The following is a 26,329-nucleotide window of genomic DNA, read 5'->3' as shown; positions in this document are numbered from 1 at the left end:
GTACTTTCTGTGGTCTGGTCACCAGACCAGTGCTCTTTTCCACTGAGTGGCCACCTCAGCACCTCTCCAAGCCTGTGTTGTTTTCATCAGCTGTATTTTCACAGATGACCACTACCATTATCAGCTGTATTTTCACAGATGACCACTAGCAGTTTCAGGATGTTTTGTGCCTTTGTGACCCAGTCAGTAAACACAGCAGCATGTTTGGTGAGATACATTTACCACATAGGACACAAAACCTAAAAAGGAGATGAGTCTCAGAAGCAGCCAAAGATGAAGGTTAATAAGTATCTAGGACAGCCTGAGTCATTGCACACTTAACTTTTATTAGAGAAGTTAATGAAAACGTTTTAGTTCCTGTAAGGACACCATCTTTATAATTATGAAAAGAAAGTCAGTCTCTCCCTGCATCCTCCCATCAAGCATTAAATTATCACTAATCTACTAGGTTTGCTATTCAGTAAAAGCTTAAATTCTTTCATCAGGAATGCCAGAAACAGGAGCAATCCTGATGTGGGACTTTAAACAAAGGTATTTTAAAGGAAAAATTCTTGCAATAGAGTTGGAAAGACTCAAGTTAAATGTTTATATGCTTTGAGAGTTTAGTAAGGACTATATTAAATTTCATTCAACAGCTATTATGCTGTTGCTACTTCACCCTTAAATATTTACTCTAATTGGCATAATTCAAAGGGAATATATAAAATTTAATATCATCACCTTTGTTACAGTGGTACTTGGGACACTTAAGGCAAGCATTTACATAATTCAGAGTTGACAGATACAGTCAGAAAAACTGATTCCAACTATTGACAATGGATATTCCTTACATAACAATAAAATATTGTATAATTTAACTGATGGACACATTTATTCAAAAAAGACTGTTCCCTGATGATGAGGAGAAAAGGAAGAAAAAGAAAGCTATGATATATTCTACCAACACTATGCTTCATCTTATCTAATATTCTCTACTGTAGGCAAAAGCATGAAAAATATTTCCAACATTGAAGCAACTGGATTGCTGCAGAAGGCCCTTTTCACGTCTGGCACTTTGGTCTAAACCAGGAGCTTTTTCATTTTCGTAAGTGGGGACTGAATAGTTACTGTAGTTTTGTAAGCCTCATGTTTAATTCTTGAAGGTATCATACTTTTGGCAAGAGATCTAAATATTGCAATATAAATATTAATTGTCGATATAAATATTACATGCAACCTGTTAAGAACTTTGCTGGGAGAAGCAGAAATTGATCTCTGTAGATTTTGAAATATTTCTTAGGACCTTAAAAGCAGTTCAAAGATGGCATTTATCAGGAGAATGTTGGTTCTGAAAAATGCTAATATCTATACAGCAATTTCAAGATGTCTGTCACCAAGAAAATATCCATCTTGAGATGTTTGTTTTGCCAAACAGTGCTCTTTAAAGTTTGCTGTACCATATCCTGTTTTAAGTTAAAAGCAAGTTAAAAGCCCACAAAACTCACTTTTATATAGCATTGAGTTGCATCTCTTTCAGCCACTGTAAACTCTAAGGGTTTGTAATATGCATGGTATACCTGGTAGGAAAAACAATAACACTTTGTGTTAGCAAGTACTATTATGTGAAAACCTGGTATTTATTACTGTAATAACTACTATTACTATACATTTATACCTTTGTACAAAAATTGAATTCTTTATAACCTGTTAGTTATTTTAAAGAAAACTATGGAAAGCACAGTAAGAACTTAACACAAACCTTTCTCAGAGGATCATTAGATTAAAAACAAAACTGAAAAAACCCTCACAAATCATCCTACTCAGACTAATGTACCAAATTAAAGGAAAAAAACTAGCATTTTCAAGCTTCTCCCAAAGGTTCAGTGCCTTGATTACTGAAAATAATGAAATCCAAGAATCTTTTCATATCTACATAAATGCATCCCACAAAAAAATCCACTCTTTTTTGCATTCTGAATGGTAAATTATTTTTTCATTAATGATTTTCCCTGAGGCAAGTGAGTAAGAGTAACACAACACATCTTTTCAAGGGTAACTTGTAGAAAGTAACCTAACCGTTATTAAATGATGCTGCACAATGTAACTTGCTAAAATGGCAGCTAATTTAGAGTTGTCACACCCTATCAGTAATTTTAAGACCAATAGGTAACAGTTCCCATTGTGACTAGCTGCAATACTACTGAAGTTGTGAGCACTTCTGGAGACACCAACTCCCTAACTGGAAATGCAGCATTTTGTGGATCAAAATTTTGACCTGATAGAGCAGTGAAAATTCTGCCTTTCCACAGGGCAACTCTGACAACAACTAGAAAATTAAAAATGTTCTCGTACCTCAATATTATCTGATCCATGACGTTGCACAGCTGCTTCTTCTGACAGGCCAACACAACCGTACTCCAAGGGAGTGAAGACTGTGGTAGGCACCTGCTTGGGAGGAAGCAGAAGGTGTTGCTGCTGAACCATGTGCAGCAGCTGCCTGGCAGACACTGAGAGGTGCAGCTTGGGCACACACACCTCTGCTTTGGCTGCTGTCAAAGCTGGACTCAAGGTGACAAAACCCAATTGCTTGAAAATTCTTTAAAAGTAAAAAAGCCAAAGATTGTTCTTACTGAAAAAAAGATGTAACAACTCACACTGTCATAGTCCATCAGCTCTGAAGACTGGCCGAAAAGTCGCTGAGCCAGCAGTTTTCCTGCAGCTATTGCTGTGGGTGTTAATTCAGGACGGCCCTAAGAAGAGAACACAAAACTTTGAACTTAAGGAGAAGCGGCATCCGAAGATTTCTCCTGGGACAATGGTCAGAGGAAGGCCAAACCTTTGGAATTCCAGCTTGGTAGCCAGGGCTCCAAATAGAAAAAGCAATTATGATTTCTGTCCAAACATGCTTTAAAGTTTAAGTTTACTATCTGTCTTAAAGGGGGGAAAATGTCACAAATATGTCTAATCTTTATATCTTATCATGTCATCTCTTGAAAAGCAGCACATATTCACATGCTGACTGTTCACCTCTTCTCTCCAAAGTAAGCCACGAGGAAATCTTTCAGTGTCTTTTTAGAGCAAGAAGAGCCTTGTTTAAACCAACAGTGTTTTTATAAGATCAGACCTTTAAAAAAAAATTGTCTGACACATTTTTACAGAATACAGGCACAAAACCTAGCTATTTGTAGACACTCTTACTGACTTCCTCTGTTGGTCCTGGACTGGAAAAGTGGAACATTCTCTTGCTAACAGTGTGACCTAGAGAGTGAGCTGGTGCTGGTCTCAGGCTCTGCTGATAGAGAGAGGCTTGAAAGGGATTGCTATTGGCAAATGCAAACTTCCTGCAAGTGAGAAATGGAATGACAGCAGGATATGATCAGGATGTGCTCCAGTTCAAGCCATGAGTCCTGGCTATGTTTTATATCCAAACAGTGCTATATATGTGCCAGATCCTTAATTCTGAGTGCTGGCACAGCACCACTGGACCATCAGAACAGCAGAGCTGGTTTTAAAGAACTCAAAAGTTTTTGAAAATTGAAGGTATTTGCAAGGGAATATTTTCAAGCCCAAGGAAGAACAGTCCATAAAGGTTAATAAGACTGAACAAAGTTCATAAATCTAACAAAAAACCCATTGGTTAAGGGTTCATCCAAGACATACCATCAAAATGCTTGTCTGACATGAGAAAAGAGGTCACAAATTCAGAAAGAATGATGTGGAAACAAAAGAAAGCCATAACAGAGAAACACTTTCATGGCACAACATGGAATACTTTATAAAATGTGTGAAGTTTTGATTAATACACATCCTATTTAGCTACAACACTTGTCACACACCTGCAAAGCCCCATTTGGAGGCAGTCATTCAATAAGGTCTCAAAACCAGTTCTCAGCAGGAAACAGAATAAGGATTCCCCATCACACACACTCAAACCTTTTCACTTTTTTTCATTATCCTAAAGTTTTTGAGCATTTACTGGAATCCATTCATCTTTACCAGCTTATCTTTTTTTGTGTGTTGGTAGACAGACTCTGTATATGCTATTAGCTACCATTTTCTTCAGTACACATACCATATTAATTAGCTACATATTAACAGGCATCAAGACTTTTATCTGTACTAATAACCACTTAAAAGTTCAATTGCAAAAAACCAATCTGAAACATTATATCTAACCTGATAACAGAAATCACAATTCTAATTGTTAATGAAGGCTAATCTATTTTCCCTCCACAGCTCATGACAAATCACAAAGCTGCAAGTCTTATCCCTTTTTCTTTCCAACATCCGTCAAGTCACAATTTTTCAAATCCAGCATTTTGACTTTCAAGTCTGTAAATGTAATTTACCAGATGAAATTTGTTTTTTCTTACACACATTTGCCTGAAACATTTCTGCCAATCATTTCTGTAGCAGGAAATATATGTTGTTTTGGCATTCCAGAAATGAATAGAAGATTGGAACGAGAGATAAAATTGTGAAAGCACTGCCATGCATTCCATAAAACCCAACTAATTACTAAAACATCCATGCAGATAAAGCCCAATTCCTCATAAACAATGACTTAAAGACCTTCCTTGGTAAATATTTGAAATGAACATTCGCGTTGCAGTCATGTGTAGAACTACTCTGCTGATAATTATGGATACGAATTGTTCATAAGAATCCTCCAGGGGATTATACATTTAACTGAGATGGTCCTAGGAGAGTTTAAAAAGCTTTGAAGTAATGTGTATTTGTTCTAACACAACTCTTTTTGGTCTCATTTCTATTCAAAGCAACATACTGTACATTCCACTTTCTCTACACATCTTTGTTGTAACAGCCTTTGAAATATGACAGATGTAGAGCGGCCTGACCATGTGATAAACCTCCTTCTGAGAAAATGTCTTTATAGTGTGTGCCATGCTTTTCAACAAGAACACTACTGAAGGAAGGATTTTAACACAGAGAGTTTATATCAGCACTGAAAAAAAAAGAATTCAAACTAAAATTCCAGCCTGATCTTCCTGATCCTGATTACAGAAGATGAAAATGCTGAAATGCAATTTCACCTGCCAGTTGAAAATATTTCACCAAAACTTGAATAAGTTTTTTTAGGGTACACAAACTGATGGACATCAGGAAGATTTTCTCCTTTTTTTTTTTTCCAAATGAAATCTTGGCTAACATTAGGATTCCTTTTGTCATACAGAGGTACAAGATTCCCATGCACACACAGGTTCCCATTTATACCAGCTGGGTAGGACTCCCAAATGAAAACAGTCATTCCGAGCAATCAGAAAACTCAGCTGCCCCCTCTCTCACTCCCCTTTCAGCCAAGGCACTGAATTCAAACAAGAAAAGCAGTTCTTGCGTTTTGGTAGCAATTCAGTGTTTATTCAGTGTGGAGTGGTAAAGGAGGGAGGAGGGCTTGGGAACTACTTGCAAAATTTGAGCAAAAGCAGTTTATGGTAGCAAAGAAACTGTGACAGGGAGAGAGCAGAGCTAAGAGAAATCCTGAGCAGGAACACCAGAGGAAAAAATAAGTTTTACAATGATTCTTAGGGATCATTGATACTCACAGGAAACAAGATTCCTCTTCCTGTGCTCTTTTGGTAGGTCACACCCAAAAAGTACCACAACCAAGCTCTGCAGCTTGGTGATTCTTAGAAGGATGCCCTTGATTCTTGTGTGTTAGTTTGATACATGCACCAACACAGAAATTTGTTTCAGTGCTGGTTCCCATGCCAATAAAATTTATTATCTAAATTAATTCTGCTTTTTAAAAAAAGACTAAATTAATTTAAGTATTCAAATAAAATAAACTTCATTGCTTAGTAAGTGGAATTAGGTCACATTGTGCTGGGGTCAGATAAGATAGTGGCAGTGTTTCTTTTTATCTCTGAACACTTGAAATGTATGAGTACTATATGATGATCTCTAATTCTCTGCATTGAGCCAATATGCAGATAATAGTTTAAGGGAATATTCTACAGAGCACTGACTTAACTTTTTCATTTTGTCTCCAAGCTGTATACTGGGCACAGCATAGAACTGTGTTTTTAACAGTTAAAAACTGCTGTTTTTAACACTTACATTTAGAAGTGTCTATTGAACCAATCAGGTTCAAAAATCTGCACTAATAAGGACAAAAGCAGGAAAGGGAAATACAAGTTTTAACAACAAAATGAAAATGACAAATAAATGAAGACATGATTTTCTAGATACAGAGTAGGAAAGAGGAGAGCATCCTGCCTCCGACATTATATTTCTTTTTAAACTAAATCCTCAAAGAGCAGAAGACAAAAAGCATCCAAAAGGAAATGCTCAAAATAACTGCAGATTGGCAGCAAAATAAGCAGCAGAATCTAAGCCCTGCCAGCCTCTAACAACTGCTTCTTGGATGAAATGAAAAAGAAAATTTTGGAAAGCAGGAGGCTAGCCAAGGCATATATACAGGGGACAAGCAGGTGTAGGAGGTTGTTGTGAGCAGAAAGTGGACTTTAGGAAGTATCTGAGAGCAAGAAGTGACAAGTACAGAGGGAATCTGCATGTGAAATGAGCAGAAAGGAGAGGAACTCTACAAAATCCCAAAGCTCTGAGTGACTGGACAGGACAACAGGACAGAGAAGTTGTGTAGAGTAAGGGAGGAAAAAATAAAGGAGAAATATCTGAGAAGGAAAAAGTTTTAACACACTTTAAAAGGAAATGGCAAGTCCTCACGAAGATGGAGACAGACAGGAAGAAACACATGTCTACATAGAGGGAAGAGGTCAGGAGTGGTCAACAGATTTATGAGATTTAAGTGTCTCTGGCAGCTCCAGAGTCCAGTCAGAAATTAGCAGGGCTATTCCCAAGACATCATTTAATCTGTTACATCTCTTCAGAAACTAAAAGCACCTGTAAGGTTTACACATTTGAGAGACCTTTAAAACACTTTAAACATAGCAGAATAAGAAATCTCTTAAATTTCTCTAAAATGGTATATATACTGTCTGGATACTGCTACAGTATTTAGCTTTATCAGACTTGTAAGGCAGATGCCTGCACTATATGAGAAGCAGTCTTGATAGAAAGGCCTCAATTCCATAAATTTCAGTAACAGGTGAGAAAACTCTGTATCTTGCAATGCCCAGCATTGCTCTGTATTCTACATATTGTCCAGATTTTCCAGGCACAGCAGGCAGATGATGTCAACATCCTCCTGTAACTCTACAGTTCAGAATCCAGACAAACTCTTTTTATGAAATCAACATATTTGAGGATTCCCAATTTACAGCAAATAATCTGAGCTCTTACATAAAATGAAAATTGGAAGATTGAAAGTATTTAAGTGCACATTTAGCATGACAAGACATTCTTGTCATATGTGACTATAGATTATTAATAGCACTAGAACAAAACTACAGAATCTGGTTTTATCTAACAAGTAAATTATTTTGCTTAGGTTATAATGTCACCTTCTTAAAAAAAAAAAGCCACACCTTTCATGTTTATTAAACATAATCATGAACAAAATTCAAATGCATTTACTATTTTCAGCAATTACTTTTTCTTATTCTAGAGGAAAGTAGTTTTGTCTGAAGCATTTTGCGTCAGGGAGCTGAAAAGCTGTTTTGTGATTAGTCTCAATTAACACCCAAAATACCGTCACAGAACTTGTCATGGTCATCTCCAATAAATGTACTCAGCTACAGAAGGCAAGAACTGCTTTCACTCAGCATTCACAGGCAGTATGAAGTCATATGTCAAAAGTGATAAAAACATTACAGAAAGATAATCAGAGTGATAAAGACATCATTATTAGCCTCTGACCAATGATGCACTCCCTGATAAACATCAGCAATAACCTCTCATGCTGAGATACTTCACAAGATCCCTGTGAAGGAAATTACTGACCCAGGTGGCTGGCATAAACACTCCAGTCCTGCCAAGTGAAAAAGTGCAAAACACAAGATATACACTAGAGCATGACTACATCTGGGGACTAGTTATTAGTCAGGAACAAAGTTGGCTTCCTGTTATTGTAAAATAGTTTATGTAGACTCAGTACCTCTGTTATGTCTCCAACTGCATAAATGTGAGGAACAGAAGTAGCTTCACTGGCATCAACAATAATCTTTCCAGTTTCAGAATTAGTTTTCACTCCAACTGTCTCCAAATTGAGAGTTTTGGTGTCAGGGGCTCGGCCTTAAGGAAAAAAAAAAATAAATAAGAAATTAAAGTAAAAGTTATTGGAAAACTTCAGCAGTGTTAATCTAAAAAGCTGGCATCCTCCACTGTGGGTCTCCAAGAACTTTGTTCTATATGATAGTCCAAGCAGAAATATGAGAAAACTTACACTGAGAAAGCTGCAGGGGTGGAAAGTATGGGTATGACATTCTGATGGAAAGGAGCTCGATCACTATTGCATTTGTTCAGACATCAGAGGGTTATCCATTTTGCAAAAAAAACATGATTCCATATTTATTGAGTATTCTAAATTCAGTTTCCTAAGGTAGCACAAATATATATATATATATAAAATAAGCAACTTCTACACTGAAAATTTCCAATAAATATTAATCAAATGGTGCTCAATGGCAACACTGTGTTGTGTATACTTTTTGAATAAAAGTTCTTAATAATCCTGTTCAATTTTAAACATCCCTGAAGTCTTCGTTTCTTGTAATCTTGATACACTTATCTTAAAACACTTTTAGTTCCCTCAGCTTAGATGAAAAATTTTATCAACTTTGTTCTCACATCCTAAATGCTAATTTAGTTATCGATTATAACTTTTATTATTATAATATCTACAGCTATTTCTGTAGAGTTTAGAAACATTTTAAATGTATTTAAAAACAAATGAGGCAAATCCAACCAAGCCCAGATTATATTACAGCTTCCTATTCCAATCATATCAAATGATCTCATATTTTAAAAATCTATTTTTGTAGTGTTTTCTGCATAATTACCCCTTAGATCACTGAAGTCTTAACAGCATTACACTGACCTTTCTACAGAGTATCTAAGGAAACAATTCCTGACCCAGAAATTGGAATCTTAAATTCTATCCAACATGTTTGAAAGTTAATAAGCACAGTGAAATTATGTATTAGTCACAAAATTTTTAAGGCTACACAGGAACACATAGAAAAAAAGAATACCTGAATATATCCAAATTAAGGAAATTTTTAAACATTGTGTCTGTTTTAGAGGCCTTAAATGAATATGGATATATTTACACATACAGGTCTCCTTTGCGTGAGTCATGATTTGCATTTGATGTTAATACAGAGCTTTAGCAAAGCAAAATAAAAAGGGAAATGTGTTCTCATTATAAAAACAAGCTCTTTGATGCTAATGTAGGAAATTATTAAACAAAAGTAAAACCTGGCTTGTCAATACAGACCTAATTATATGTAAACATATGATTCAGTGCTTTATACATCTGCCATATAGCCAGGCCCCTCAAACAATGTCACATCTGAATGCCTCTGTAAAGACTTCTGTGTATTAATTTCATCTGGTGAAACCAACACTTCCTCTGGGAGCACTGACTGAAGCTGTCGGCACTTGGCTATCTGTCTGTCTTCCCTTCTGTTGTCCTCATGGGATGTTGATCTGCTGTTCCTTCTCTGCCCCCTGCTCCCCAGTCCTGATGCTATCAGGCAACAAAAATAATAAACCTCCAGGACCTTATCTTGGCTCGGATGTGAAACAACTTCCTACCGTTGTATTTCTTTGTGTATTGAGAGTAAAGCCTGGGTATTCTGCAAATGGACAACTAATGGGGTTTTCTAGTTTCCTCTTTTTCCTGCCAGGCTGAGCCAAGAGAAAACTTAGCACGCGATGGCAGGCACTGAAAGAGGAAAAAAAGAAAAACCGTCAATAGAGTCATTTAAAGATCTGTGACAACAACAGTTGAGTTTATCAAATCTGCAGGATAACACTTAACCTTTCCACTGCAGTCTATTTTAACATATGTACAGCTTGGTATTAATAGCTAAGAACTACAAAAAAAAGGTGTTGCTTCTCATAGTGAAGTTTCTCTCTCAATTTTACTGCCTAACTATTATTTTTGAAGGCAAAACCAAAATTTTTAAACACTGAACTGAAGCTCTATTGGCCTTTAGCCCCATGCAGGTTCACTTCTATAAACAAGAATTATACTTACTGATCTTGGCTGATTTGAAATTCAGGAGCTTAGGCTCATGATTATAAATGTGTCTTGGTAGGCTGTAGTGCCAAATTCAGGGAATTCTGATGTTTCCCAGCATGCACTTACTATTATAAAATCAGTTCTCACCATTTCTCAAAAGGACTTTCATTTTATACCCATAACTCCTGATTTTTTCACATTTTCAACTTCAAGAAAGCATGGCTTCACAGCTTATTTCTAAGATCCCAAATCCTACCAGGCACACATACCTACATTTGCCTAAAATCTGCACATATGCTTTTAGTTTGAAGATGTCCTGAAACTGCCAAAGAACAGGAGTGTGTGATTGTACAGGACACAAGATTAGATTTAGCTTTCATTCAAAACAGCAAAATATTATGCCAGACATCTAGAAGAAAGGTGTAACTCAAATCTGACCCTTAAAAAGGTGATCTGCCTCCTGCACTTCTAACAGCACACCATAATCTCATCTTTCACAGACCCATACGCTTAGCACACAGCTGTGAAAACCACACAGAGCCCTGCTTTCAGTGCTGGCCCCCACTTGCTTTTAACTTTAAAAGAAAAAAACAGCTTTTTGATCTGTTTTTGTAAAATCTAACAACATGGCTTCCTAAGGGGGCTGCCAGGCAGGGAGCTCCACTGCTGGGAGTGACAGGGGAGTGGCTGAAGCTCACATCACAGATGCTGGCCAGGTTGGCTGTGTTGTGGTGTGACATTTGTGTCCCTTCACCTGCCTGGGGGCTCTGGTAACCACATCTGAACACAGAACAAGGGGAACAAGTATCAGACTGTGACCTTCAGGTGCAGGACCTTCACCAGTGGAGAATGAAGCAGCTGAACTCAGAAGAAGCCAGAGGAATAGGCATCATCAGGTAAGCAGCAGTGGTAAATGAGTGATAGCATATTCTTACATCCAGTAAGATTTCCCAGGGTGATAAAGGTGCAGCTGACAGCAGAATTTTATAATGGGTCTTCCCAAGTTTCTCAACCACAGAAGTTGGAATGCCTGTTTGCCTCACAACATTTGAAAATTCCAAACTGGAGCCAACCAAGCATTTTATTGTAGATGGCCACTGTGAGGATACTGCTGGGTGACAGTAGAGTTTTTTTGGGATAAAGCTCAAGCCCAATAGTCTGCTTCCATTTCTTCCTTATACACTGACATATCACCTTATAACTTTATCCAGTCTGACCTCAGTATCACTTTAATCAGTCTTGTCTGTGTTCCCAGTCTCAATACTCTCTTCGTTCTGAGTGCCTGACAAATTCCCCAAATTAGTTTGAACCTCACTACCCTTTCCTCCTTCAAATGTATCCTAAATCCCACAAGATGTTCACTTAAACATAATCAGCTGATAATGACTAATAAAAAACACTTCAGTGTAACTACTGTTCAGATTACAGGAAAATATTGGCTAGAGTAAGATTAAGTAAGGTTAAAAGAAGTTCAGAACCTTTATCACATTGATAGCAGTGTGCATTATTTCTACAAGGATGCTTTTAAACACTACATCCATTACTGATAAACCTCCAGCATGCCTGCCACAATTAAAAAAAAAAAATCTGGCCCTTAGTCAGTGCTAGGTCAGTAATTGGTTCTCTGCCAAGAGAACTGTACTCTCCTGTAGCACTGACTAATACTTTTCACACAGAGGAGTCGCCTCAGAAGAAAGCTCATGGTGCAATGAACAAAAATCTGGCCATGGCCATTCAGCGCACACCTGGACTTAACAACAAAAGCAACTCCCAAGTGACCTGTAATCAAGTTAAAAACTTACAGCATGGGACAGACTTCTAAAATCCTACTTTTCTTGTTCTCAACATCTTGTAAAAAGTGAAGAGACTGGAGACATTTCCTGAGAAGAAAGCTACAGTTCACTCTTAAATTAATTCTCCCACACAAAGCTTGCTTTAACCAAAGGTTTGGTTTCAAAGGCTGGCTCTGCAATCTCAAAAACCAGCACTCAGCCACCATTCCCAAGTGAGGTAGGTCATTGGCTTCAATCTCCTCAGCATTTATGATTGAACAGAACCTGCATTCTGCACAAACTGTCAGTAATTATACTGTTTTCAAGAAATTACTTTGGAGTAATTTTCTTCCATTTTAAAATCAATGTATACCATAATTTGGGTAAAGTTTAGCATCACCTATCAACTCAAATAGCACCTTAGTGGTGAAATAGTTCTGAATCCAACCTTCTTCACATGCAGATTTAGAGGCAAGCCTAGCACATGAACAAGTTATTTTTGTAGTTACAGGCTGGTAAAATAAGTAGCATAAAATAGAAGTTAGACTCAAAGTTTATGGGTTGGTTGAACAAAGGGAAAAGAACATTAAAAATAGCCCTGCTGAATAAAGTCTGACTGAATGTCCTTAAAACTAGATAATGGGAAAAAAACCTAAAAGCACTGGCTGATATAATGGGAATGACAATTTTCATTAGGATTGCAGAAACCACATCTTACCAAGAGAGTAATGAGTTTAAGTTAGTAAGAGAGAGAGACATGGGAAGCTCAGAACAAAGACCCAAAGCCTCAGCAAACCACAACATATTAGCATTAAGGGCTGTCTGAGATCAACCAAGGTGCTTTATTTTTCACTGAATAGTTCCAAGATTAAAAGCTTGATGGCAAGATTATGTTTTCCAAAACAAATCTAAAGCCCATTCCCTTTTCTACAGGGTCTGGCAGAGATCTGCTCACAGGAGATCACAGCAATATTTTACCTTATGGGACTTTTCACAGAAAATATCCTAACAAAATCTCTGTTTCCCTTATTAATCCAAACCGGTTTGGTGGTAAGCCCTGAAGAAAACTATTACAAAAAATGTTATGTACTTAACCCTTTGTTGATACCAAACAGTGAGGGTTCTATTTTGCTGCACAACAAAACAAATCTGCCTAATGTCCAGTGTGGCACCAAGGACAATGTCAGTAATTGATAGCATATGATGTGCAACACCTGATACCTGTTCAGCTTTACACTGACCTAGAGTTGTAATTCTTTTTTACAGCAAATATTATATTATTTCAAAGACACAGTCAGGATCCCCTAAATTTACAAATTATTTGGAACTTGAGAATGGTTGTTCCACTGCCCTCATGAGGAAGAAAACTCTGTTTTTAAAGCTGAACATAAAATCTGCTGTTGGTCTCTTTCTGTCACAGTTCATTGCACACTACCTCACATTCTCTGACAAACTAATTCCAGGCTATTTGGCACATACCTGCTTAGTTTAACCATTCAGTGTTGTTCCTTTGCACAGTAAGACCCCACTGGAGATGGAGTGACTCGGTTATCTTTTCTAAGGTTTTCGTGAATAATCAAATTTCAGTTAGAGCAGGGATATTTTGCCATCTATTGCAAACTCACATGGAAATACTAATTACCAATTCCTTTTGTATACTGGCTGTTTGCAATTGCTGCACTCCAGCCACAGTTTTCAGCCCTTCAACAGCTGAAATGAACCCACCCTACAAAGCCTGATCTCCTGCAACTTTGCCCTGCATCTCAGCAATTGCTTATAAAGGTATCAATATCTACTCTTTCCTTTGGGTGAAGACCCCATGTTTACTCTGAATGTGCACACCTTTACCATTGCTTTGGAACTCAGGTAAATTAAGCAGCTAACAAACATTATTTGTATGTTCTTAAGGGCAGGGAGAATACTATACAGTAGTAAAAGTTTATTGGTTCTGCATTAAACAAAAACTCAAAATCTCAAAATCTTGCAATTTCAGAAGAATTCTCTAGAAGCCAAAGACAGCACTAGTAAGACAGAAGGATATACAGAACCAAACTGGAAAAATCAAATAAAGGTCAAGAACAAGCTCTTGCACTGAGCTGGAATATAACAGAATGTAGTCCCTCAGCAAGGTATCAGAGGTCCATGACAGTTACCTACAAAACGTTGGATTGAAATTTTTAAATTACATTTAAATGTATCAAAATGAGATTTCTTTTTTTTTTCCCCCTCAAATATTTTGACTAGTTTAAAAAGCTGCTAGAAAAACAAAGAGAGCATTGTGCCTGCTTTTATTGGCTTATCCATACAAGCAGAAAATCACACATTCCAAAAGCAAAAAAAATCTGTCATAGAAACACAATCTAATTTTCTTTTTCAAGGGTTGACATTAAGGGACAGTACTGTAGCTAATTAAACTATGTCCTACTGTCAGTAATTATTTTTAACATTATTCATAAAATCCTATTAAAATTCCATGATGCTCTGGCAAAAATTATGGAAATATGTACTATAATTTAGGTTACAATTAATTAACAACAACAGCTGCTTTTTAACCAACTCTACAAGCTGACTTGCTTCAATCAGTATTGTAACTGGCACATCTGCAGACAGGAAATCCTCAACACCACCAAGTTTCCCAGCCTATTATCTGAGACACCTGGTGTGGGTGTGTTGATACAGAGCAAAACAATGAATCATATGGACTGCACACCAATTAACCAGCTTTAACTGTTAATGTGTTTAATCCTTAAGGGTGGAGTGCCAATTTAAACACTAAAAAAAGTCAACACAAAATCCTCAAAGTATTCATTTTGTTATTTCTAAATATGGATAGTAACTCAAATCTGTGACAAAAATTAAAATACATGTAGTTCCTCTGTATTAAATAGTGAGCAGACTCATGTTACAACTGAATTGCAACAGTCTGCATGCAACCTTATTCCATTATAATTAACAGTAAACCAAGATTTTTTTCCTTATTATTTCAACTTAATAGCTCTTTTTTCCATCTTAGACAAAAGTAAACAAATTGACTTGACATTTGACATGTGTGTCTCCAACTGGAGTACTTTCCATAGAACCACAGAATGGGTTGGGTTTTTTACCAGAAAGCTTAAGAAAAATAAAATACAGCACTTAGAAACCCACGTTTTGGAAATCTTTTTGTCTCACCTCATGAATATTATTCTACAGTTTTCAGGATTGTTATGTGTCTAGATAGCATGAGCTTTTTTTGCTCTTGGCAAGCACTAGTCTGTTTGATTGGTTCTGATGAGAATAATCCATTATTACAGGCTGTTTCCACAATTTATAGAGAGTTTCTACTATTTCTAAGAGAGTAGTAGTTACAGTAAGGAAAAGAAAACATTTGTCACAATGCATGACCCGCTCTCTGTTTGGGGTATTAGGAAGATATAAAGCTGACTTAACCAGAGAAATGGAACAACTGGACAGTAGATTAAGTCCACTAGGCAAAATACGAAATGCTGTAAATGATCTGTTTCTGATCCTGTAATGGATCTATTCTACAACCACAAGAATTTAAATTTATGTTATAAATAAATGAAAGAGCAATGCATCCCCACTACTCTAAAACAGTAGTGCCAGATAAAAAGAATATAAAGTAGTCAAGGGGATTGCTAAAGCTGCTAGTAAAACTCATTATTCGTCTGCATCAAACCAGATTTCTTGGGTAGTATGTTTAAGCCTATTTACTTTGTTTGCCAGATATCATCTGCCTGCCAAATACCACTACTACCTTTAGCCATGCATTATTGATCTAGAATTCCAGATATTCACAAAGCTTTATAAGCACAAAAACAAGAATACTCTGGTGGGCTTACAGCCCATCTGAACCAATACAGGAACTGAGGCCAGACTTGTAGCAGCGACAAATGAGCAGTTTAGGGAGGCAACACTGAAGGAGTATTTTCATTCCTGTGGGATGGAGCCTTGTACCATGTATCATTTAGTCCTTGCAGGAAGTAGCATTTGTCTCAAAGGAGGCAAACCCCAGATTTGATTCCCATTTCTGGTGATTATGGTCATAGACATTTGTCACAGCATTCCTGTAAACCAATTTACACTTAGATGTTGTATGTCATTTCCAAGGGGTCTGAGATATGTGGACGTCCCTAACCAGATTTCAAAAAGCTATACAGTTTCAAGGTTCCCTGCAATAAGCTTGGGTTTTTAGAGACAGTTACTTCTCTTTCTCTGAACTGGATGATGGCTACAGTAACACACTTAAGCAACACAGTTTAGAAAAAATCCTAGATGAAATGGTAGCCTCTTAAACAGGATAAATATGCACTTAGAGTGAATAGTTTTATGAATCAGTCAAGAGTATGGACTCAGAGAACACTACCTGAAAACATGAGCTTGCTGGAATTCATGTTCTTACTCCAGTAAAAGTGAGGAATATGTCTCCCATTTATTGCATCTCATACAAAAATAGTTACCACAGATTTCTTCCATTCACTGTAACTTCAATGTGTTTTAGACTGTAAATGAGCAAGTCAGGAATGCAAGAAAAGAATTAAACAACTACCATTGTTTAAGTCACTAAACATTTAGTGGGGGGGGCATTGTTTGACCCCATGATGAAGTGACTTTACTTCATCAGAATAAAAAGCATTGCAAAGAAATGTTAAGATAATCATATTTACCTACTGCCCACATAACGGTGTTGAAAGAATCGGTTTCTTCTGTGTCCAGGTCAGCATTTTTCCAAGTGACTTGCAATCTGTTGCTCTTCAATTTTTCAACTTTAGTTGGGAAACATCTCTTTAAAAATTTTGTTCCATAAGATTCCATGTGCTCAGTTACTAAAGAAGCCATTTGCTGTTGAGTAGTGAAACAAATTTGTTTTATCTTAGATATATGACCTTTTTAATGTAAACCCCTCCTTCAGCTGGGTTCAGGAAACCCCAATAAATACCCTGCACATTTCAAACATTCTTTATCACTTAGTTACTATGCACTGCTAACACATGATAATTTAGGGAGTCACTACAACCTGCAATTCCATTCCAAGAGGCACCTATACCTGCATAGTCAAATTATTTTCAAAAAAATAAACCAGCATATTAATAAAATAGTTATGTTTAAAGAATTTGTTGTTTACACAATCTAGAGCATATTCAATTTACCATTACCATAGTTAAAATTTTCTAGTAGCTTGATGAAAATTTAATACTTTTCATAAAACGATGGGAGAAAGATATTTCCTATTTCTCTGCAATGACTACAAATCACTAAGGTTTCATGGAAACTTCTAGTACAAAAAAAATAATACTTCTGTCCTAAGAGCTAGCTTGAAATAATGGCACACCACACTGAAATAGTAAAATGTAGCATCAACAGGTTTATCCAAAGACATCAGTGCTCTTGACTGTAGAAACTCAGGTTGCACCTTGCCAGAGTATGTTTATTACTTAAAGGATATTATTACAAAACCACTCACATGCAACTCCACACAAACTCTCTCAGCTTACAAAACTTTGAAAATAAAGTTAATATTAACTAATATGAAGGCAACAGCAGGGTTGTCTCTTCAGAAATGTGAGAGCTCATGTTTCAGAGCACACTAATCAGTTTCCATCAGACTCAATGTGGCTGCAGACTGAGCATAATTATTTTATCTTCATTAATACTTTATTAAGTTTGTTATGGGCATTGTGCTCTTCTTGCCTACAGAGGATCAAGTTCTTAGAGCAAGCCCTACTGTGCTTGACCAAGTGCAACACACACTATTCCCTGCTTGCTCAGATCTTGTGCTGTTACAGGTGTCAACTTCTTTAATGAGGAGTATAAATCCTAAGAATTATTCTTATACAAGGTTTTCCATACCTTGTATAAGAATATATATATATATTCTTTTATATATATACTTTATATTTATATTCTTATATATATATATATATATATATATATAATCTATATGTTGCTTTGCATACCATTTTGCATGCCATCAGTTTTAAAGTATACAGGCTGCTAGTTTTAAGGAAGCCACTCCTTAAAGTGGGAGAGGGTGACATACAACCAGGAGCTGTCACTAGTGTCACTACCACAAGTGGTGTTTGTCACTGCCATTTAAACAACAATACTCCCACCTCAAAAACTGTGAACATACTAGGAAATGTTTGGAGATGCAAACAACACTTGTTCTTTAGGAGACCAAAAAAAAAAAAAAAAATCTATCTTTTAATTTATTTGCTAGGTAAGAAGATGTAATATATTCAGTACTTGCCTGATCAAACCCACGAAGTGGGACACTTCTCATCATGACTGTAGTGTCCAATCCAATGCCAGTTAGAAAACCAGCACACTCAAGGGAAACATCTGGTGATGCACCAGTTAAGCAAATGTAAACAATAATTTTGATCAAGACAATATATGAGTAGTACATAAGTGGCCTTTTACTTGGAGATACCAAGTTTTCCTCACACAGATATCTTTAGCTTGCTTTTGTACAAAGAATAAAAATTGGAAGTTTTCTAGTTAACACTGGATTTAAGATCCTGAGAATTTATCCTCAGCTGATCTTAATTTCCATGTTGCTACTGCATAGTAAACTATTACTCTTCTCTTACCAATTCGACTATATGACATGAGCAAAGAAATTCTGAAAACTGAACTTCCATAGGAAAAAACAGCTATGCTCTTACAATTGTAGACCAACACAGGCTTTTCAAAGGATACAGCTGGCTCCAACAACCAACCTGTTACAAAAAACAAACAAACAAATAAAAAAATAATAATAATAAAAAAAAATAGAAGTAAGTAGTGGAATGAGCTTATGCATATTGTTGCACAATCAGAAAAAAACATTTTCTGATTTGGATGCCACATTTGCCAACTTCCAGTCAGCTGGGACCCCCAGTTAGCCAGGACTGCTGGTAAATGATGGAGGGTGGCTCAGTCAGCTCCTCCATCAGCTCCCTAAGCACCCTGGGGTGGATCCTGTTTAGGCCCTTGGATTTATGAGTATCCAAGTGCTGTAACAGGTTTCTAACCAAGTCCTCATGATTTATGGGGGCTTTCTTCTGTTCCCTGTCTTTCAGCTCAGAGGTTGGTTTCCCACAGAACAGCCACAGTTACTATTAAGGATTGAAGCAAAGAAGGCATTAAGTAACTCAGCCTTTTCCTTATCCTTATTACTGTATTCTCTCCCCCCTATATCCAATGAAGGATAGGGATTCTCCTGAGCCCTCCTTCTGTTGCTACTGTATTTATAGAAAATAAGATTTTTATTGCCTTTTACAGCAGTAGCCAGATTAATTTCTAATTGGGCTTTGGCCCCTCTAATTTTCTCCCTGCACAACCTCATGGCATCCTTCTTCATAGTCATCCCTCTTCTCCCAGAGGCATAAACACTCCTTTTTTCCCTGAGTTCCAGCCAAAACTGTCTATCCAGCCAGGCCAATCTTCTTCCCTGACAGCTCATCTTTCAGCACATGGGGATGGTCTATCAATTAGATTATGTCTTCCTATCAAGTAGATTACAGTTCCCAATGCAAGATTTTATTCATTGCTAAATTTCATTTTGATTTATAGCCATCTGCTTTTTAATTGTATTTTTCCAAATGCCAAATATTTGCCCTTCTGTCTTCAAACAGTTGTGAACGCTATTATAGAAAATGGGTTTAATAGATTTACTTAGACTGGTATTTACCCAATATATCCATTTTAGTTCTTAAATAAAACTCCAGCTCCCCATCTCTCCCAATATTTCACACCCTTTCAACCAAGAATATCACTGAAATTGTCCATCAGCACTTGCAGTTTATGAGGTTTATCAGCTCTCCAGCACAGCAGTTTTCATCTCTGTCCCCAGTTGCTCCCTACACTGCAGCAGCTCCTCTCTCTCTTGACTACATCCTCAGTTCCCTACATTTGCTGGGTAAAAAAGGCAGAATGCTCAGTCCCTGCTCTGCAGGTAAAAGCAGCTCCAGCCAGGCAGCCATTAACACTCAGCTGCTGGACAGGCTGCACTTGCACTCCTTTGCTGTTTATGTCTTATGAAGACTTGTTAAAATCTCACAGTTTGGAGATGTGTTCCACACAATATTTCCACTGATAACAAAGTATCTTGTTAGGTTTTTGAATGGGTTTGTGATCTATGCCTTACCCTAAACCAATCTGCAGCATCTCCCAGTTCTAACAGCAATGCTTTTAAACCTCTGAGAAGTGCAGACATGGAGGCTGCAGCTCTGCAAGCCCCAGGGACTGCACAGTCAGTACAACACATGTTTTTTCACAAAAGGCTCCAGATAACATCTCTCTATCCTACAATAAAAACACACAACTTCTGAAGGTGTACAGAGAGTGGGTTGAGTACAAGTGATTAAAATCTGCTAGTCTGGGGTTTATGTTTGGCAAACAATTTAACATAATGGGAAATAATTTTTCCAGCATTAGGGCATTTGATTCATCTGTGAGCTCATTAGCATGCAGCTCCTGAGAAGTGCTGCAAAAAGCCACATACTACCCATAAGGAGATACCTACTGAAGATTCACAGGGAAAAGAATGAGAATTTCTGTAATTTGGGCATATGCTTGCTCTTCTTTTTCATTAGATGAAACATAGATGTCAGCTGGCACTTATTCATAGCATCAGCCCCATATTATTCACACTTTCTTGTACAAAACAGGAGGTTCCTGGGCATTGTCAGTGTCTAAAAAAAAATTTAGGAAAGCAGGACCTAACCTTGTTCACACCTGCTCAATCTCTCACTCATACTCAACACATTTCAAGGCATCTTTTCTAATTCACTCTGCCAAAACCCTTCATCTCAGTAGTGAGTTTCTTCTCCGTGTTTGTATATCTAAGGGATTTTTAGTTGGTTAATGGTTTACTTAAAAAAAGAAAAAAAAAGAATAACTGCAGGACTGACAGTTCTATAACCTCCAGGCATGTAATTTGTAGCTGAGATATGTACATTTGGAGAGGGAGAAAAGAAAGAATAACTACAACACAGCTCAGACTAAAAACAAAAGGTGTTAAACCGAACCTTGGGAATATTTATAACAGAAACAAATCCGACAGAAACAAACCTTTAACAACTCCCTCCTTCATTTGCTAAGACACAGCCTGATAAAGCACAGAAATGCTACTGTAGCCCCTGAAGGCTTATTTTGACTAAATCTCAGGAATGCAACATATAAACACTAGACTCCCACATTACACTGTTACAACTTGCATTAGCAGCAACTGGACAAGAGCCATATTTTCACAGAAACATCTCACAAGGATAAATCTTATATTTTGGTTTAGGGTTTTTTTTGGGAGGTGTGGGTGTTGCTTCTCTTAAAAACAATTTCTTCGCATAAATCATGCTTTCAAAATGCAAGAGGTGACTGATACAGTACAAACAACAGCAAATTTACTTTCTTTCCAAAACTGTACAAAGAACCCACATTTATCTATTTGAAGTTTAGCTTAACACAGTGCATTTTTTATAGCAGAAAGTCACTGCCATGAATGGCAACTATGTTATTTTGCAAAAACACCAGTATTATAGTTCAAAGTCTATTTTGCTTTTTCTAGAATTGCTCAATAGGACAAAAAGATAGCATCATCTGACTTTCAGGCTAGCAAATCTGCATTTCCTATCACAATTACCTTCATTGGGAAATTGCTCTGTAATGCAATTTTCAAATTTTGGAACCTTACTGTGCTATGTGCTGTAAAAAACAACTATGGCATTTTAGGCTTTCCATTAAAACCAGTGTTTTAATATTTCAGTTGAACAATAGCTTCCAAAGCAAAAGGCACCCAAATGTCTCATCATATTTTCTTTTGTTAGCAGAACTGCCACAACTTAAGAGAACATAAAATTATGTTGTGAGTTTCTCCCCCAGTTGAGGAACGGGGACTGAGCAGCCCCCGGGTGAGTTCATGCTGCCCTCTTGTGACTTGGGGTGTAATTGCTACAGCACAACCTAACATAGTGAAAACAGGTATTTAATTTGATTTTAGAGGGGAATTTCATAAGAGGAGGAGGGGGAAGATCTATCAGTTACTAATGAAGTTTGGTAGCATAATACTGATGCATCTCAAAGCACATTTTCAGAAGGAAAACAGAAGAAAAATTGGTGTACAAAAGGCAATTTTGAACATTTTTCACCTTGGTAGGAATGCCAGCACCTGTTACAGCCATGGTAAGGTAACTTACGTTTTCCCAGGAGATTCCTTTAACCAGAATAGATCATCACTTGTGATTCCATACTCCAGTGCACCTGCAACCTATGATCACACAGATGAATCTACAATGCAAATCCTGTCAGCAGTAAAAGCTAATAGCAATTTGGGCTGTGCTGGATGAAGTACAGACCAAGGGGAATATATCTGGGGCTGCTGACTTCCAACCCAAATTATGCTACAGCTCTAAGCAACACCAACATACTGAATCAGAGCAAATTGTTGTCTATGGAAATGTTGATCTAAAAGGCCATCCTTTATATAAAAACACAAATAAAAAAATCCCTCATATGTTGCTTTATTTTTACATTCTTTATCCTCCCTAACTGTGTTCTACATCTCAACCAGCAACGCACTGGAGCTGCCAAATGGAAGGGTAACTTACCTGCAGAGGGTATTTTGGTCTTCCTCCAGTAGCAATAACAATATTATCTGCAGTAACAACAGTCTACAAACAAAAATAAAAAATCAAAATCAAGCCTTTAAAACCCTTTTATCCGTCTTTGGATTTCATCTATGTACAAATGAGCGATTAATGAGAAAGCTGGCAATACCATCTGCTATTTATGTGACATAAAAATCAGCAACGCATTAAAAAAGGATGGAGATAAACTAATACCTGCAGAATTTCTCCTAACCATTCTCTACTAAGTTTTGTTTTAATATGAATCATGCAATTGTTCTTACACTGAGGAAGATTCTGATGACTACTTCGAAGCAATAGTTATGCACAAATGACACTGTTTTAAAATCAGTTTCTTATCAGGATAAAATGCACATGGATCACAGCAGTAAATTCTGTCTCAGGCCTGGAGTTAAGCTACATCAAAATGAGAATGTTTCTAGAAAATCCTAGCCATTTACCCTCAAAAACCCGATATTCAAGATGATATTAATCAGTAACATTAAACAATTATTCTTAAAAAGGTGTTAAAAAGGCATATTCAGACCTTGTTGAAGACACAGCAACAGCCACCATTCCGTTATATGACCCAGCTGTGCATTCACATTAATTGCCTCCCACACACAATTTGGTATTACTGAGTTAATCACCCCTACAAATCACCTGAAGGAGGGAAGCAGCTCAGAGCAACCTAATTCTCAGAACTTGCATTTCTGTAAGCATCAGCATGACTGACCAAATCAAACAAAAATCTTTTGTCTCAGCATTTCCACCTGCAGAAAAAAGCAATAGCATCTAACAGGCCAGGCCAGGCCAGGCCAGGGACTCAGCAGGCACCAGTCGAGCTCATAAACAACTTCTCTAAGTGGAAAATGCAAATCTCACTCACCAAAACAATACTGAATACCTCAAGCAATTTGCTAAAGGACAATCTAGCTCCCAAATGACCTGAAATGTTCAAAGTGAACAACACTGCAGAAATCATCACAGCAGCTCACCTCTTTACCTGCTTTTGTTAAACCACGGACTGTATGTGGATCAGAAAAGCTTCCTTTTATGTTGAAATATTTCACCTTCCTGTTTAGAAGAAAACAGCATCAGCAATGCACACTTAAAGAGAGTAGGTATGAAATACAATCAGCTAGTTTTTCTGTATTTAAATGCTTAAAAGGGTAGCAAAAAGGCATAGAGCAGTAAAAGGAAAGAATCTTATTTCATAGCATTGTTTGCAGTTCTATCATAATTTGTCACTTAATTCTTGTGTCACATTTAGCTCCTCTATACAGAAAAGTAACTAACCTTGTAACAAACTTTGAGATCAGGTTATTGACCTCCTCAAAAAAGAAATTTACTGCTAGCCATAGCATTACTAGTACTATCTATAGCATTTCTGATACCATGCTCATTTGAGAGCACACCAAAGTGACTCAGCAGGAGTAAGAAGACAAGAATCTGTTAAATTTTCTATTAATATAATTTCTCTATAAAAGGAACTTCAAATTGAAAAACTTGGAACCATTTCTGCACTGAAAGTAAAAAAAAATCTGCTGCTCTAGCATAGTGTTAGCTGTGAGTTTGTATGGCATACAAATTTTGGGGAACGAGATCCAAAGTATCTTAAGAAACCGTGACTGCTTGATATTAATGAAAAACCTCTCCAGACTAAAGAGTTCATCACTACACTGCTTTTGTGTATGGTCAGTGTCAACCACTATTTCAGCAAAAAGGAAAATGGGAGAGGAAGTGACCACTTACATTGACAAGGGCACTTAGAGTCCCCAGTGGAAGGACTTACAGACTCAAAATACTAGCTCTGAAGAGAAACTTCAAAGGCAATTCTGCAATTCTACAAGGGCAAGAGCACCTAAAAAAGACAAACTTCAAAGTCTTATTTACTTTTCTTGTAGTTGGACTCTATGTCCCCAGTTTAAGGATTTCACATGATTCTGAACACCTTGTGCCATCACAGACCTGTCACAAAACAAGAAACTGAACATGAAATCATCATATTATGAATTCAGATTATGCAACACAAAGATAAAGGCAATTCCTGAAAATGAGGAATGACATTGTTTTTTGTCGTAAAAGTAAAATAACAAGTCCAAATCAACATAATTTCTGCCCTGAGAAACCAGTAACTAGTTCTGTTTTTTAAACAAGTACCAGGCTAAAATTTCACATGCAAAATTCACTTCTCTAACTGTCCCATAATAAACACCAACTGGGAAAAGGTTATTGCTATGCATTTGCAGCATATAGGAGTGGAGATGGGCAACAGTCTTTACCAGGTATGATGAACAGGTTGGGATATATTCCAGCCATAGTGTTGGGCATCTTTAAGGGCACTCCCTAAAAGGGCTGCTTGATGCATAAGCTTTTTAGGAATGCAGCCAACATTCACACAAGTTCCACCAAGTCCCCATGTGGTTCCTTGGAAAAAAAGAAAGAAAGAAAAAAAGTAAATGCATCAGATTAGTGTAACAATGCAGTTGGGCACATGGGAGGTAAAAAGTTCTGTAACAATGCAGTTTGCTGTCTCCTATCAATCAATTTCTAACGTTTTTTGTGCTCTTTTATCTCTGTATATTTATCTTCTAAAATTCAAACCATCTCAAGATTTTTCTCAGAGCTCAGAAGATTCACTAACTAAACATTCATGTTTGCAGATTTCATTTTCTGCATGGTACACGAGGAGCCTCAACATGACACAATTCATAATTTTTAGAAATTTTAAATAACACTTTGACAGAGGGAACAGTCTCACTTATTTTAGTCCTAAGTCTACTATAAATGGTAGCATCAAGCACTGCTAACAAACTAAATGTGCAGGGGAGCAGGCACAGCTGGTTCATCTTGGAGAGAAAGAGCCATGGCACAAGCTGGGTTTAAGGACTTAAAAGCAGAATGTGGCTTTGGACACTGCTGTCTAGAGCAACCTGCTCACCTGAGCAACTTAATTATATGCATTTCTAATTATTACCCAAGTATTTCTCTTCCATACCTTGTGGGGAAGGTTCAACATAATCCATAACAGCCACTTTTCTTCCAAACTGAGCAGCTTTAAACAAAGAAGCAAGGTAAGGTATTTAGAGGAAGGAGAAATGCACAAACATAAACATTTTTAGTAGCACAGATACAGATAAAATACAGATGACAGCTGGTGGTTTTTCCTGTCCAACTCAAGATACCAAATCAGGAACCCAACCTGCCTATGTAGTCAGCAAATTCTCTGGAAGACACTTAACAACCCAGACTGGGGCCTTCAGCTTCCACTGACCCCAAAAATGCAATGTGACCTCAAATGAGACGTTTAAGAACACTGTGGGTTGTTGAACACACTACCCGGAGAGGGACAAGGTTCTCTACAGAAGTTAATTCTTGGAAACAGTCTGAAGGGATTGCTGTTTTAACACATAAATGAGAAATGGTATTTAAAAAAATACAGTATCTATGGAAGCACACTGAATGCTTTTACAACAGTGAAATGAAAGCTTATTAGTTTTTCCCATGACAAAAGAAGAAATATTTTTAAAATATTTTAAAATATTTAAGAGGAAAGCCAAACAAGATCACAGCATCTGAGGGTGTGAATCCATTTGCAGATTAACCATATGGAACTAAGTTAATGATTAATGTGCAGGTACTGGAGCATACTGTACTTCTTAAAAAGCTTTAAGATTACCAGTAACACTTCCCTTAGTTTTCTTACACCTCACTGAAGTTAACCCAAAACTTTTGTTAGTTACTTATGCATACAAACCTTCTTTTGCACAAGCAAGGCCTCCAGACCCTCCGCCAATGACCAGAAGATCATACTCATTCTTTCCTGTGAAGAGGATGTGAAA

The 26,329-nt window shown here is 37.1% G+C and overlaps 1 protein-coding gene across 2 annotated transcripts in view; it reads right to left on the bottom strand.

Annotated features, from left to right (window-relative positions):
* TXNRD2 (thioredoxin reductase 2) overlaps positions 1-26,329 on the bottom strand; it is a 33,205-nt gene that overhangs the window by 5,807 nt on the left and 1,069 nt on the right. For both annotated transcript variants that reach the window (XM_015643641.1, XM_015643640.2), the window contains exons 2-15: positions 26,245-26,310; positions 25,486-25,542; positions 24,770-24,914; positions 24,381-24,455; positions 23,483-23,561; positions 22,467-22,529; positions 22,056-22,126; positions 18,580-18,599; positions 18,128-18,219; positions 16,545-16,719; positions 8,015-8,151; positions 2,634-2,729; positions 2,332-2,424; positions 1,485-1,556 (exon numbers count right to left, since the gene is read on the bottom strand). In XM_015643641.1, coding sequence (XP_015499127.1) covers positions 1,485-1,556; positions 2,332-2,424; positions 2,634-2,729; positions 8,015-8,151; positions 16,545-16,719; positions 18,128-18,219; positions 18,580-18,599; positions 22,056-22,126; positions 22,467-22,529; positions 23,483-23,561; positions 24,381-24,455; positions 24,770-24,914; positions 25,486-25,542; positions 26,245-26,310 — 1,241 coding nt within the window. The remainder of the gene's footprint in view (positions 1-1,484; positions 1,557-2,331; positions 2,425-2,633; positions 2,730-8,014; positions 8,152-16,544; positions 16,720-18,127; positions 18,220-18,579; positions 18,600-22,055; positions 22,127-22,466; positions 22,530-23,482; positions 23,562-24,380; positions 24,456-24,769; positions 24,915-25,485; positions 25,543-26,244; positions 26,311-26,329) is intronic.

The sequence above is a fragment of the Parus major genome, chromosome 15 (assembly GCF_001522545.3).
Source record: "Parus major isolate Abel chromosome 15, Parus_major1.1, whole genome shotgun sequence".
NCBI classification, from domain to species: Eukaryota; Metazoa; Chordata; class Aves; order Passeriformes; family Paridae; genus Parus; species Parus major.
The sequence above is the reverse complement of the archived record's forward strand: the minus strand, read 5'-3'. Positions and strand labels throughout refer to the sequence as shown.